This window comes from Nerophis ophidion, linkage group LG06 (genome assembly GCF_033978795.1).
Source record: "Nerophis ophidion isolate RoL-2023_Sa linkage group LG06, RoL_Noph_v1.0, whole genome shotgun sequence".
NCBI lineage: Eukaryota > Metazoa > Chordata > Actinopteri > Syngnathiformes > Syngnathidae > Nerophis > Nerophis ophidion.
Window position 1 is genome coordinate 78,009,686 of NC_084616.1, and position 16,838 is coordinate 78,026,523.

General features: G+C 40.0%; 1 protein-coding gene across 5 annotated transcripts in view; it reads left to right on the plus strand.

Annotated features, from left to right (window-relative positions):
- The window catches only part of tns2a (tensin 2a), a 164,882-nt gene that overhangs the window by 16,960 nt on the left and 131,084 nt on the right, over positions 1 to 16,838 (plus strand). Inside the window, exon 1 of one of the 5 annotated variants that reach the window (XM_061904905.1) lies at positions 10,300 to 10,461. The exons of the other annotated variants lie outside the window; for them this stretch is intronic. Within the exon in view, the coding sequence (XP_061760889.1) occupies positions 10,438 to 10,461 (24 nt within the window). The 5' untranslated portion in view covers positions 10,300 to 10,437. Of the gene's footprint in view, positions 1 to 10,299; positions 10,462 to 16,838 lie in introns of those variants that run through there. 5 annotated transcript variants of the gene reach the window in all.

The following is a 16,838-nucleotide window of genomic DNA, read 5'->3' on the forward strand; positions in this document are numbered from 1 at the left end:
AAAAAACAATACAATATATGTATAAAAAAATATGCATTTAGGCCTCCACTCAGGCTTGATCTCAGGGACCCCAAAGGGTTTTGGTCAAAAAAATATAAAAAATGTGTCATTATTCAGTATTATTTTTTTTATTATTAGTCAAGTTTTAAATCCCTAGATCAACATTAGGTCTATCTGTCAATATAATGATTTTAAAGATTTAAGTTGTAAGCTCTTTTTGTCACAAAAAACGTGTTTTTTATGGAAAAATCACAAAACATGTCATATTTTCAACAAATAATTTTTTCCAGTGGATTATTTGAGATGATATAATAATTGGAGCATTAAAATCACACTAAAATGATTGGGGATCCAAAAGGGTCCTACTCATTAAAGTTAGAAGATAAATTCAAAATTTTTTTACTGTTTAATTTTAACACAATAGTCTCGAGATCAACTTCAGATCCATCCGTCAATTATAATTTTTAGAGTTGTTTATGTTTTTTGTTTGTTCGTTTTAGTCCCTTCTTTAAAAAAAAACAGCTCAGTTTTTTATATGGCAAACACAAAATATGCAACAATTTCCCCCCAAAATATCTGAAAATGGAAAATTTAACGTGACGTAATTGGAGCCTTGGATAGGTCAATAATTCATCATGACATTGATTTTGATTCATTATTATTTTTTAAAGAAAGACATAGCCTGCATGGCAGCTTTGTGTTATTAGAGTAAACATCGCAAAATGTTCTTGTTACATTTCACCCGTTTGCTCCTTTATATCACTTTTTATGTATTTTTAAAATGTGCGGTGGGGCCGTTAAAAAATGACCTGCCGGCCGCAAATGGACCCCGGTCCGCACTTTGGACACCCCTGCTTTAGGTCACCTTTCTATTGTGAAACCATCGCTGAGCCACCCTGCTCCCCTTGATCCCCTTTCACAGTCCATAAAAAAAGCGGAGAACATTCCTAGAACATCCCTTCTCTCCGTCCCCCTCCTCCCAAATCAAAATCCGGACATTCCACGCGTATGAGAAAGAAGCATGGACTGCATTAGGCGTATGGTCCGACCTGCAGTCACATTCTTCTCTGATTGGAAGACATATACAGTTACCTACCATCATCCCTGTAACTACTGCAGAATTATGCACATACATCAATCCTTTTATGCCTGCAGTTGCCAATGGCCACCACTAGATGCTGCTCCAAGCCATACACTCTGGAGTGCTACCTCCCATCAGACAATTGCTACATCAAATTGCACAATCCTCAGCCTTTCTTGGTAAGGTTTATTCAGGTGTACTGGAGAGGAGGCTAAGCCGGATAGTCGACCCTCGGATTCCGGAGGAACAGTGTGGTTTTCGTCCTGGTCGTGGGACTGTGGACCAGCTCTATACTCTGGGCAGTGTCCTTGAGGGTGCATAGGACTTGGAGAAGGCATTCGACCGTGTGGAGAGTGCTCAGAGAGTATGGGGTATCGGACTGTCTGATTGTGGCAGTCAGAGCTTGGTCTGCATTGCCGGCAGTAAGTCAGACACGTTTCCAGTGAGGGTTGGACTCCGCCAAGGCTGCCCTTTGTCACCCATTCTGTTCATAACTTTTATGGACAGAATTTCTAGGCGCAGTCAGGGCCTTGAGGGTATCTGGTTTGGTGGCTGCAGGATTAGGTCTCTGCTTTTTGCAGAGGATGTGGTCCTGATGGCTTCATCTGGCCGGGATCTTCAGCTCTCACTGGGTCCGTTCGCAGTCGAGTGTGAGGCGACTGGGATGGGAATCAGCCCCTCCAAGTCTGAGTCCATGGTTCTCGCCTGGGAAAGGGTGGAGTGCCATCTCCGTGTTGGGGAGGAGATCTTGCCCCAAGTGGAAGAGTTCAAGTAGCTGGGAGTCTTGTTTACGAGTGAGGGAAGAGTGGATCGTGAGATCGACAGGCGGATTGGTGCGGCGTCTTCAGTAATGTGGACTCTGTATCGATCCGTTGTGGTGAAGAAGGAGCTGAGCCGGAAGGCATCCATCCATCCATTTCTACCGCTTATTCCCTTTTGGGGTCGCGGGGGGCACTGGCGCCTATCTCAGCTACAACCGGGCGGAAGGCGGGGTACACCCTGGACAAGTCGCCACCTCATCGCAGGGCCAACACAGATAGACAGACAACATTCACACTCACATTCAAACACTAGGGCCAATTTTAGTGTTGCCAATCAACCTATCCCCAGGTGCATGTTTTTGGAGGTGGGAGGAAGCCGGAGTACCCGGAGGGAACCCACGCATTCACGGGGAGAACATGCAAACTCCACACAGAAAGATCCTGAGCCTGGATTTGAACCCAGGACTGCAGGAACTTCGTATTGTGAGGCAGACGCACTAACCCCTCTTCCACCGTGAAGCCCAGCCGGAAGGCAAAGCTCTTAATTTAACGCTCGATCCACGTTCCCATCCTCACCTATGGTCACGAGCTTTGGGTTATGACTGAAAGGACACGATCACGGGTACAAGCTGCTGAATCGAGTTTCCTCCGCCGGTTTGCGGGGCTCTCCCTTGGAGATAGGGTGAGAAGCTCTGCCATCCGGGAGGAGCTCAGAGTAAAGCCGCTGCTCCTCCACATGGAGAGGAGCCGGATGAAGTGGTTCGGGCATCTGGTCAGGATGCCACCTGACTGCCTCCCTAGGGAGGTGTTTAGGGCACGTCCGACCGGTAGGAGGCCACGGGGAAGACCCAGGACACATTGGGTAGACTATGTCTCCCTGCTGGCCTGGGAGTGCCTCGGGATCCCCTGAGAGGAGCTGCACAAAGTGGCCGGGTGTGAGGGAAGTCTGGGGTTCCCTGCTTAGGCTGCTGCCCCTGCGACCCGACCTCGTATAAGAGGAAGAAGATGGATGGATGGATGGAAATTGCACACACAACCAAACTTATTCATGGTAGAACTTCACAACTGAGGTCTTATTGCCCCAAGTAGTTTTTTCCTAGTCATGCCAGATGCATACTCCACCCTCATGCGTAATATTCCACTATTTGTTGCCTTTACGTAAGCCGATGAACACATAAGGCAGTGGTTCTAAACATGTTCCACCAAGTACCGCCTCAGAAAACATTTGACTCTCCAAGTACCAGTACAACTAGTACCAGTATATACTTGACTCTTCAAGTACCAGTACAACTAGTACCAGTATATACTTGACTCTTCAAGTACCAGTACAACTTGTACCAGTATATACTTGACTCTCCAAGTACCAGTACAACTTGTACTAGTATATATTTGACTCTCCAAGTACCAGTACAACTAGTACCAGTATATACTTGACTCTCCGAGTACCAGTACAACTAGTACCAGTATATACTTGACTCTCCGAGTACCAGTACAACTAGTACCAGTATATACTTGACTCTCCGAGTACCAGTACAACTAGTACCAGTATATACTTGACTCTCCAAGTACCAGTACAACTAGTACCAGTATATACTTTACTCTCCGAGTACCAGTACAAGTAGTACCAGTATATACTTGACTCTCCGAGTACCAGTACAACTAGTACCAGTATATACTTGACTCTCCGAGTACCAGTACAACTAGTACCAGTATATACTTGACTCTCCAAGTACCAGTACAACTAGTACCAGTATATACTTTACTCTCCGAGTACCAGTACAAGTAGTACCAGTATATACTTGACTCTCCGAATACCAGTACAACTAGTACCAGAATATACTTGACTCTCCAAGTACCAGTACAACTAGTACCAGAATATACTTGACTCTCCAAGTACCAGTACAACTAGTACCAGTATATACTTGACTCTCCAAGTACCAGTACAACTAGTACCAGTATATACTTGACTCTCCGAGTACCAGTACAACTAGTACCAGTATATACTTTACTCTCCAAGTACCAGTACAACTAGTACCAGTATATATTTGACTCTCCAAGTACCAGTATAATGGCCAACGTGAAAATAAAGTAGCGCAATTAGCTCAAGTATTCATTAGAAACAAGGGCAGATGTTTTATTTAACAAGTACAAACCCCAAAACCAGTGAAGTTGGCACGTTGTGTAAATGGTAAATATAAACAGAATAAACAGGATATTTAACGTTCGAACTGGAAAACTTTATTTTTTGCAAATATTAGCTCATTCAAAATGTGATGCCTGCAACATGTTAAAAAAAAGCTGGCACAAGTGGAAAAAAAAGACTGAGTAAGTTGAGGAATGATCATCAAACACTTATTTGGAACATCCCACAGGTGAATTTAAGGATTTCACCATCTGAGGTCCGTAATATGATCAAAAGGTTCAGAGAATCTGGAGAAATCACTGCACGTAACGTTCAATGCCCGTGACCTTGGATCTCTCTGGCAGTACTGCGTCAAAAGCAGACATCCTCGTGTGAAGGATATCACCACATGGGCTCAGGAACACGTCAGAAAACCACTGTCCGTAACTACAGTTTGTCGCTACATCTGTAAGTGCAAGTTAAAACTCTACATGCAAAGCGAATGCCATTCATCAACAACACCCAGAAACGCCGCCGGCTTCATTGGTTTTGGATTTTGCACAATACAAGCAAGTCAAGCCACATCTTCCTCTCCATTTCTCCATTCTGAGGGTATTTTCTAGTCTTCTCTGTTGCCAGGGAATATGCAGTCTGTTCAATTGAATATGGGTTGAAAATAATTTGCACATCATTGTATTTTGTTTATATTTACCATTTACACAACGTACCAACTTCACTGGTTTTGGGTTTTGTATATTTAATATTTTTAACCAAATGACACACAATGCACACTCATCAAAGATACAATGACATTCCATATGCAGTACACATGTCCACACTAGATGGAGCCATACCACAGTTGGAGAATAACTGACATAGAATGACAACATAAACAACACCACGAGGAACTCTCTGCTCTGTATTAGCTATAAAAAACATACTATAGGAGAAACACTGCCATCTGCTGGTGAGCTGCACTCCATAGCCATGGGATCTTAAATCAGCCACTATTCTGTCATTATTTTACAACGCCCCTATTAAAAACTATACCTTAACAAAAAATGATGGAAACTTTGAACAACTTGTGATTAACAACTATATAAATAAATTCACATTGATTGATCATTAAATATAATTTAAATGGCGAAAATAAAACAAGTAATTAAAAATAAGCTAAATGATATTAACTTTGAACTAAAGTGTGTGTATAAAAATGATGAACTAAAATATTTCAATTTATTTGAACTAAAAATGATACATGCCATAAATACTGTTAGCAGGTTTTTGGGGCATGCACATGATGTAACTTCAAGTAAAACAATAAAAGAATGTTCCTGTTTAAGATATTCTTACGTTAAAATGGCTTTTGTGTCCAAATATTGGCGTCTTTTTTTTTTTTATAATGTTAATGTAAATTATACTAGCAAATAATATCCTGCAATTGATGGTGAATTAATTACAATTCAAAAGTGTGATTGACCTGCATAAAAAGTGTATTGTATAAAAAAATATATATATACATGCATTTAAATACATTTTTTTAGATTAAAAATAATTAATAAAAAAATAGTGAACTTTATATTTGTTTTGATTTAATCAAAATGTGAAACTCTCAAACACTGTACGTTAGTCAACTTATATAATTATTATTTTGTTTTTAATTTTCCTGAAATTTGCACTATATAGATCAAGGGTCCCCAAACTTATATATATATATATATATATATGTATGTAGATAAATATATATATATGTATATATCTTGATTGGGTTATCCAATATATATATGTATATATATATATGTAGATAAATATATATATATGTAGATAAATATATGTGTGTATATATATATATGTGTGTATATATATATACATATATATACATATATATATATATATATATATATATGTAGATAAATATATGTATATATATATATGTGTATATTTATATGTGTATATATATATATATATATGTATATATATATATATATGTGTATATATATATATATATATATATATATATACACACACAAACCCTGTTTCCATATGAGTTGGGAAATTGTGTTAGATGTAAATTTAAACGGAATAAAATGATTTGCAAATATTTTTCAACCCATATTCAATTGAATGCATTACAAAGACAAGATAGTTGATGTTCAAACTCATAAACTTTTTTTTTTTGCAAATAATAATTACCTTAGAATTTCATGGCTGCAACACGTGCCAAAGTAGTTGGGGAAGGGCATGTTCACCACTGTGTTACATCACATTTTCTTTTAACAATACTCAAACGTTTGGGAACTGAGGAAACTAATTGTTGAAGCTTTGAAAGTGGAATTCATTACCATTGTTGCTTGATGTACAGCTTAAGTTGTTCAACAGTCAAAGATCTTGTTGTCGTATTTTAAGCTTCATAATGCGCCACACATTTTCAATGGGAGACATGTCTGGACTGCAGGCGGGCCAGGAAACTACCTGCACTCTTTTACTACGAAGCCACACTGTTTTTAACACGTGGCTTGGCATTGTTTTGCTGAAATAAGCAGGGGCATCCATGATAACGTTGCTTGGATGACAACACATGTTGCTCCAAAACCTGTATGTACCTTTCAGCATTAATGGTGCCTTCACAGATGTGTAAGTTACCCATGCCTTGGCCACTAATACACCCCCATACCATCATAGATGCTGGCTTTTGAACTTTGCACCAGATTTTGGATGCTGGCGGGCCATATCTGGCCCGTGGGCAGGCCTGGCGCCCTAGGCAAGATTTTAGGTGGCGCCCCCCCCACATCGGCAGTGAAGTGTATATGCTCACAAGAAACCGAATAGCTTTGTCTTTGACCTTTTTTTTAACTTAAAGAAAGCAAATTAACAAGAAGATAAAAAAATTATGCATAAATAATGAATATATGAAATACAATATTTTTTACATACATAAACACAAAATAAAACGTGTGAACAAGTTGCATAAAATAAATTAAAAACACAATATAAATAAGGCACTGCACAAAACAAGATATCAAAGCAGTATGACTTTAACAACTATATTACAAAAAGGGGATCCTAGAGTTCTCTATTTGTGCTTTCTAATATTGCATGAACTAAAATGACTTCCAAATGACTGTACACCACCCCCCATCATCCTCACATCACCTGCTACAGCCTTACTCTCCTAGTCTTTCTTGCAGCAAAGTCATCTACAACATCATCACATGACAACTGATTTGAGACCACATGATTTATGCTTAGGATGGAAAGTCCACTGAGACGTTCTTGCATCATAGTAGATCTTAGGTAGGTTTTAATGAGTTTGAGTTTAGAGAAGCTTCTTTCAGCAGCAGCCACTGTAACAGTAACCTGTAACATGCTGAATAGCAGAATGCAAAGTAACAGTATGATATATTATATGAGAATGTTATGTTATGCTTATCTTTAACCAAATAACAGCAGTGCTGAAATTAAAAAACAGCATTCCCTCTCATGTGATATTGCTTAAAGTCCTACTGAAAGCCATTACTAGCGACCACGCAGTCTGATAGTTAATGATGAAATCTTAACATTGCAACACATGCCAATACAGCCTTTTTAGTTTACTAAATTGCAATTTTAAATTTCCCGGGACTTTTTTCTTGAAAACGTCGCGTAATGATGACGTGTACGAGTGACGTCACAGGCTGTTATGAATATGAGCGCTGCGTACACACAGAGCTAAAAGTCGTCTGCTTTAACGGCATAACTACTAGGGGTGTGGGAAAAAATCAATTCGAATACCAATCGAATAGTTTACGTTCTGCAATTCAGAATCGATTCTCATTTTAAAAAAATCTATTTTTTTAAATTAATTTTTAATTTTTATTTTTTTATTTTTTTAATCAATCCAACAAACCACTACACAGCAATACCATAACAATGCAATCCAATTCCAAAACTAAACCTGACTCAGCAACACACAGAACTGCAATTAACAGAGCAATTGAGAGAAGACACAAACACCACACAGAACAAACCAAAAGTAGTGAAACAAAAATGAATATTATCGACAACAGTATCAATATTAATTATAATTTCAGCATAGTAGTGATTAAAAATCCCTTATTGACATTATCATTAGACATTTATAAAAATAATAAAAAAGAACAATAGTGTCACAGTGGCTTACATTTGCATGGCATCTCATAAGCTGGACAACACACTGTGTCCAATGTTTTCACAAAGATAAAATAAGTCAGATTTTTGGTTTGTTTAATAGTTAAAACAAATTTACATTATTGCAATCAGTTGATAAAACATTGTCCTTTACAATTATAAAAGCTTTTTTAAAAAAAAAATATACTACTCTGCTAGCATGTCAGCAGACTGGGGTAGATCCTGCTGAAATCTATGTATTGAATGAATACAGAATCCTTTTGAATCGGAAAAATATCGTTTTTCAATCGAGAATCGAATCGAATCGAAAAAATCGATATATTATCGAATCGTGACCCCAAGAATCGATATTGAATCGAATCGTGGGACACCCAAAGATTCACAGCCCTAATATTTACATAGTATTTTGGACATCTGTGTTGCTGAATCTTTTGCAATTTGTTCAATTAATATTGGAGAAGTGAAAGTAGAAAGACGGAGATGGGAAGCTTTAACTTTTAGCTACACAAACACACGGTGATTCCTTGTTTAAAATTACTGGAGGTGAAACTTTAGTAAGGATCACAGCGAACATGGATCCCGACTACATGTCAACCAGCAGGTTTCGGTGAGAAAATTGTGGTTAAAAAGTCGCCTCTCACCGGAGATCAGCTGAGCTTGCGCCTCCCGTACAGCTGCCGTCGACTTCCCTGAGACACTGCGCATCAACACCCGGCCGTGGACGTACACTTCCGACTATCAGGTACTGTTAAACTCACTAAAACACTAGCAACAATAGAAAGATAAGGGATTTCCCAGAATTATCTTAGTAAATGTCTCTAAAAACATATGAATCCGTCTCAAGCAACGCGATTGAAATCGCGTTTTTTTTTTCTTCTAGTCCGTCGGTATCAATATCCTCAAACACGAATCTTTCATCCTCGCTCAAATTAATGGGGAAATTGTCGTTTTCTCGGCCCGAATAGCTGTTTTTGCTCCCATTATAAACAATGTGAATATATGAGGAGCCTTCAACATGTGACGTCATCGTCTTCGACTTCCGGTAGAGGCAGGACTTTTCTCCAGTTGCGAACTTTATCGTGGATGTTCTCTACTAAATCCTTTCAGCAAAAATATGGCAATCTTGCGAAATGATGAAGTATGACACATAGAATGGACCTGCTATCCCCGTTTAAATAAGAACATCTCATTTCAGTAGGCATTTAATTAACATTAATGACGTGCACTTTAACAACTAGGCTTACAACTATACTTAATATATAAAGGGGTGGAAAAGTGACTATTACCTGCAGGGCAAACATTAGCTAACCAGAAGGCAATAACAATGTAAACAAAAAACACCTACTTAAAAGATCTAATACAAATGTCCCTGAGGAATGTAGTGAGAGTACTGTAATTACCCAACATTACATTACTATTTTCCATAACAATTTAGCCCCCTCCACAATATTAACCCGACGTTAAAACCGAACTAGCTATTTATTGACTAGCAATTGCCGAATCATGTAACATTAGCTTAATGCTAAAAAGCCAGATTACTATCACATTCTGTAACAGACAAATCATTTCATGTAGGCTAACGTTACCTAGCTCTGGCTTTTTCTCATTTCTTCTCCTCTTCTTTTCTCTTTTTTCATCCCTGGGCACCTGACAGTTTTGGCCGTTTTGACAACTTGTGTTGATTTTTTGATGTGGACGTCCAAAATGGCGGGAGGGGGGGGGGGGGGTGGACGACGACGACGACGTAATGTTGTAACAAATAACATTTCTATTAAATAGGCTTTACTTTGCATTTTAATTAACGTGGGATTATTTTTTGTATTTAGAAAAAAATAGTAACAATTGTTAATTATTATTATTTTTTTTTTCTCTCCAACATTTGTGGCACTGGCGTGGAGCTCCCTGATGGCCTACACGGCCTATGCCCGTGGGCCATAGTTTATATATAAATAGAAACTCTTCTATATCTGTGTAAAATTGCATTTCTACTTTAAATGTACATTTTAAGAGTAATTAACTTACAACACTAATGACTTAATTACAAACTTGTAGCGCTCCATTCCCTCCTGGAACCGTTTCCACCAATCAGGAGCGGCCATCTTCACGCTCCCCTCCCCTAAGCGACCAATGGGAGGGCGAGTGTCGGCCACGTCACACCCCCCTGGCGTGGATCAGCGTGTGGCCCCACCCATGTCGTGTCACCCCTCCACCACCTCCACACTGAGGAGGGGAGACTGGAAAAGTCATCTCTCGTACGGACTCCGGCACTAGTGTGGCCGTCTTCATGGAGCCTCTCCCCGGCGTGAAAGACCACACCAGCGGGGACCATGTTTAGCGGGAAGATGAGCAAGGTAGGCGGGGGGGAAAGTTCCACTTTGTTTCGGGGAGTTCTGAATGAGTGAAGCCGACTTTTAATACGCATTTGGGATTTGGGAGTCGTACTTTCGGAGAATGGAGGTCCTTGTTGCGTGGGAATGGGTTTCCACTGACATACGCGAGTGTTCCAGGTCATATGATGCGTTAAGAAGCCCCCACGCCCGCCCTCCCTTCACTCCCCCCGGGGTTGCTGAGTCACAGGCAGTCGCTCGGTGTTCATGTCACGCAGTTGACGGATTAGGAGGAAACGTAAATATATTGGTGATAAATACCGCGTCAATGCCCACTGCTGGACAAACACACTTTCTTGCGGATGCTTCGTTTTGTTTGTGTGATTCATGTTGGGAATGTTTGGGAGTGGGAGTCCAAGCATTCTTGCCAACCTCGAGACCTCAGAATTAGGGAGATATTTCAAATATATACAGGTGTACTCACAAGTTGAATACACTTGGAGAATTGATGATTTTTTGGGGCTTTCTTCAGAGAATATGAATGATAACGCAAAAAACTTTCTTCCACTCTTGCTTAAAGGGGAACATTATCACGATTTCAAAAGGGTTAAAAACAATAAAAATCAGTTCCCAGTGGCATGTTGTATTTTTTGAAGTTTTTTTCAAAATGTTACCGGTCTCGGAATATCCCTAAATAAAGCTTTAAAGTGCCTTATTTTCGCTATCTTCGAAACCATCATTTCCCTGTGACGTCACACAGTGCTGCACATGTAAACAAACAATGGGAATAGCACAGCGAGATATAGTGACATTAGCTCGGATTCAGACTCGGATTTCAGCGACTTAAGCGATTCAACAGATTACGCATGTATTGAAACAGATGGTTGGAGTATGAAAGTATTGAAGAAGAAACTGAAGCTATTGAGCGAATAGCTAATGACGCTATTCATAACCATAGCCTGGCCGAATAGCTGCGTTAGCATCGCCGGTAAAATGTGCGGACCAAACAATCAGGACTTTCGGATCTTTTGACACTGGAGCAACTTAAATCCGTCGATTGGTAAGTGTTTGTTTCGCATTAAATGTGGGTGGAAGGAAACGTAATATAGTTGCAAATGCATCTGCAGGTTATCCATACATCTCTGTGCCATGTCTGCTTTAGCACCGCCGGTAAATAGCATGTTAGCATCGATTAGCGTAGCATGTTAGCATCGATTAGCTGGCAGTCAACATCAACAAAACTCACCTTTGTGATTTCGTTGACTATCGTTGCAAATGCATCTGCAGGTTATCCATACATCTCTGTGCCATGTCTGTCTTAGCATCGTCGGTAAAATGTGGAGACACTCCGGCACATTCAATGGGGGTCTGGCGGCAGACACTTTGGCATCTTGGGGCCAGTGGTGCAACTTGAATCCCTCCCTGTTAGTGTTGTTACACCCTCCGACAACACACCGACGAGGCATGATGTCTCCAAGGTTCCAAAAAATAGTCAAAAAAACGGAAAATAACAGAGCTGAGACCCGGTGTTTGTAATGTGTTGAAAATGAAAATGGTGGGTGTGTTACCTCGGCGACGTCACATTCTGACGTCATCGCCTCCAGCGCAATAAACAGAAAGCTGTTTAATTCGCCAAAATTCACCCATTTAGTGTTCGGAAATCGGTTAAAAAAATATATGGTCTTTTTTCTGCACCATCAAGGTATATATTGACGCTTACATAGGTCTGCTGATAATGTTCCCCTTTAATGGATTTTCTTATTTAAAGTCCTACTTAAAGCCACTACTAGCGACCACGCAGTCTGATAGTTTATATATCAATGATGAAATATTAACATTGCAACACATGCCAATACAGCCGGTTTAGTTGACTAAATTGCAATTTTAAATTTCGCGCGAAGTATCTTGTTGAAAACGTCGAGGTATGATGACGCGTGTGCGTGACGTCACAGATTGCAGCGGACATTTTGTTCCAGCCTGATCCCAGCTATATTAATCGCATAATTACACAGTATTCTGGACACTGTGTTGCTGAATCTTTTGCAATTTGTTCAATTAATAATGGAGACGTCAAAGAAGAAAGATGTAGGTGGGAAGCGGTGTATTACGGGCGCATTTAGCAGCACAAACACAGCCGGTGTTTCCTTGTTTACATTCCCGAAGGTGAAGCTTTACTATGGAACAGTGCGGTCAAGCCAACATGGTTCTCTACCACATGTCAACCGGCAGGTTTTGGTGACAAAATTGTGGTAATAAGTCTGCTCTTACCGTAGACCTGAGCGGAGCTTGCGTCGTTCCACGTGCACCTGTCAAAGAGGCAGCTGCGGACTCTCTTGCTTCCTCCGACCCGCCGCCCCCGAACGTGGGATGTTTCCACCGAGGAAGAGGGGGGGAAAAAGCTCAGCCCGGGCCGACTGGCTGCCTTCGCTTCGCCTCGCCTCGTCGAGAAACGTGGGTTCCCTCAGAGACACTGGCGGTCACCACACCTGTGGCCACACCCCTCCGACTTTCAGGTGCCGTTATATAATATCACTACAACACTAGTAACACAATAAGCAGATAAGGGATTTTCCAGAATTATCCTAGTAAATGTGTCTAATTACATCTGAATCGCTCCCACTGCCCTGTTTTTTTTTTTTTTTCCTAGTCCTTCACTCTCACTGTCCTCATCCACGAATCTTTCATCCTTGCTCAAATTAATGGGGGAATCGTCGCTTTCTCGGTCCGAATCGCTCTCGCTGCTGGTGGCCATGATTGTAAACATTGTTCAGATGTGAGGAGCTCCACAACCCGTGACGTCACGCGCACATCGTCTGCTACTTCCTGTACAGGCAAGGCTTTTTTATCACCACCAAAAGTTGCAAACTGTATCGTCGATGTTCTCTACTAAATCCTTTCAGCAAAAATATGGCAATATGGCCAAATGATGAAGTATGACACATAGATTGGACCTGCTATCCCCGTTTAAATAAGAACATCTCATTTCAGTAGGCCTTTAATGGTTGTGCGAAGCTATTTGTTGGCAATCAACTATGTTTACTCTTTTTAAATCAAAATGACAAAAGAAAGTACCCAAATCACCCTGAGAAAAGTTTACATACCCTAATGACTTTGATGTGATAACCTGCATAAAAGTTGACACAAACAGGTTTGAATGGCTAATCAAGGTTCCGATCCTCACCTGTGACATGTTTGTTTATAATTAATGTGTGCGTATAAAACAGGGGTCACCAACATTTCTGAAATCAAGAGCTACTTCTTGAGTACTGATTAATGCCAAGGGCTACCAATTTGATACACACTTAAATAAATTGGCAGAAATAGCCAATTGGCCCAATTTACCTTTAACTCTGTTATTATTAATAATCAATGATATTTATCTTTGTGGAAACACTGATCATCTTAATGATTTCTCACAATAAATATATATTTTTGATGACATGTTTTAAATAGGTTAAAATCCAATCTGCACTTTGTTAGAATATATAACAAATTGGACCAAGCTATATTTTTAACAAAAGACAAATCATTATTTCGTCTAGATTTTCCAGAACAAAAATTAAAAAATTTTTTTTAAAGACTTTGAAATAAGATTTAAATTCAATTCTACAGATTTTCTAGATTTGCCAGAATATATTTTTTAAAATTTTAATCATAATCAATTTTAATAAATATTTCACAAATATTCTCCGTCAAAAAAACAGAAGCTAAAATGAACAATTAAATAAAAATGTATTTATTATTCTTTACAATAAAAAAATTAATTTACTTGAACATTGTTTTAAAATGTCAGGAAAGAAGAGGAAGGAATTTAAAAGACAAAAAAGTATATGTGTTTAAAAATCCTAAAATAATTTTTAAGGTTGTATTTTTTCTCAAAAATTGTCTTTCTGAAATTTATAAGAAGCAAAGTAAAAAAAATAAAATGAATTTATTTAAACAAGTGAAGACCAAGTCTTTAAAATATTTTCTTGGATTTTCAAATTCTACTTGAGTTTTGTCTCTCTTAGAATTAAAAATGTCGAGCAAAGCGAGACCAGCTTGCTAGTAAATAAATACAATTTAAAACATAGAGGCAGCTCACTGGTAAGTGCTGCTATGACTGACTCACGCCGTCGTCTTGCGGGTTCCATGGACCATCAAGGAAGGACATGACTTCGAGCAGGTTTGACCTGCTTTATTTTCCCACACAAGCTTGTCTGCGGTCAGGTCGCTCTTCCGCTGCGTCTCCCGTCTCCCTCTGCTGCTCGCTCCTCCGTTTGCTTTTCAGCAGCACGTACTTCAGTCCGCCTCTTCTTGTCTCCGTCTCCGTCGTTGTATGTGTTTTTCTCGCTCCGCACCATCACCAGCCCCGTTCTCTCCTCCTTCTCCCCTTTTATACAGTGAGAGGAGATACGTTAATCGTGTACAGGTGCGCGATCCACACACTTGATGTTGTTTGTGGCGCCGCTCCTGGCACGCCCCGCCTCGCCGCTCGCTCGCCATCCCCGCCTCCTCCCCGCCATCTTGGGCCGGGCCTCTCTGTCGGACCGTCGGCTCCGCCTCTCCACAGCTGCTATTTGAGCTATTTTTAGAACAGGCCAGCGGGCGACTCATCTGGTCCATACGGGCTACCTGGTGCCCGCGGGCACTATAAAAGGTCAGTGAGTTTCTGGGCTTCTGACAGACCATTGCATCTTTCATCCAGTGCTGCACGGATATTTCTGGATTCTGAATCATGGGGAAGGCAAAATAATTGTCAAAGGATCTGCGAGAAAAGGTCATTGAATTACATAAAACAGGAAAGGGGTATAAAATGATATCCAAGGAATTGAGAATGCCAATCAGCAGTGTTCAAACGCTGATTGAGAAGTGGAAAATGAGGGATTCAGGTAGACCAGCAAAGATTTCTGCCACAACTGCCAGGAAAATAGTTTGAGATGCGAAGTGAAATCCACAAATAACTTCAGCTGAAATACAGGACTCTCTGAAAAATTGTGGTGTGGCTGTTTCATGACGCACAATAATGGGCTGCATGGTCGAGTGGCCGAAAAGTGACATTTTGATCTCATCGCTCCAAATGACTTTGTTCCAGAAGTTTTAAGGCTTGTTTTCTGTGCTGTTTGGCGTAATGTAAGCGGGATACTTTGTGACATTTGCGCAGAAATGGTTTTCTTCTGACAATAAATACCTTACACAACCATTAAGCACGAGTGGAAGAACGGTTTTTGTGTTTTCATTCATATTCTCTGAAGAATGGTCAAGAAATCATAAATTCTCCCAGGGTATGTGAATTTTATGAGTACGACTATATATATATATATATATATATATATATATATATATATATATATATATGTATATGTATATATATATGTATAATTAGAAATGTCCGATAATGGCTTTTTTGCCAATATCTGATATTCCGATATTGTCCAACTCTTAATTACCGATTCCGATATCAACCGATACCGATATTCACAGTCGTGGAATTATAACATTATTAGGCGCCAGCGCCCCCCGCGACCCCAAAAGGGAATAAGCGGTAGAAAATGGATGGATGGATGGATGCCTAATTTTGTTTTGATGCCCCCGCTGGATGCATTAAACAATGTAACAAGGTTTTCCAAAATAAATCAACTCAAGTTATGGAAAAAAAATGCCAAAATGACAATGCCATATTTATTATTGAAGTCACAAAGTGCGTTATTTTTTTTAACATGCCTCCAAACAGTAGCTTGGAATTTGGGACATGCTCTCCCTGTGAGAGCATGACGAGGTTGAGGTGGGCGGGGTGTATGTTGTAGCGTCCCGGAAGAATTAGTGCTGCAAGGGGTTCTGGGTATTGGTTCTGTTGAGTTTATGTTATATTAGGGTGCGGATGTTCTCCCGAAATGTGTTTGTCATTCTTGTTTGGTGTGGGTTCACAGTGTGGCACATATTTGTAACAGTTTGTTTTTTGGTTAAAGTTTTTTATACCGCCGACCTCAGTGTGACCTGTGTGGCTGTTGACCAAGTATGTATTGCATTCAGTTGGATGTGTGAGCACAGATACTTTGGGGGGGGGCAGATCAACTTTGTGTGACTAATTTTAAGGCTTTTTCGGAGTACATTTCTGTCTTTCTGTCCCTGCCAAATGACCCTTTTTTCCCTCCACCTGCAGTGTGTGGCTTTTTCTATTATGTAACTCAGTGGTTCTCAAACGTTGTTCACCCAGTACCACCTCAGAAAACACTCCAAATACTAAAAAAATATCTGTGTTCTTGTCTCTCGTAATGATTGTGCAAAATTCCCCCCAAAAGTGCAGGTCCCCCTTAAGTTTACCCGTCCCCATGTTTACACTTGAACAAAAAAAGGCAAACATCACAAAATACTGTTTTTGTTTCATACTTCAATTTATAGAGATTGCAACACAAAAAGCA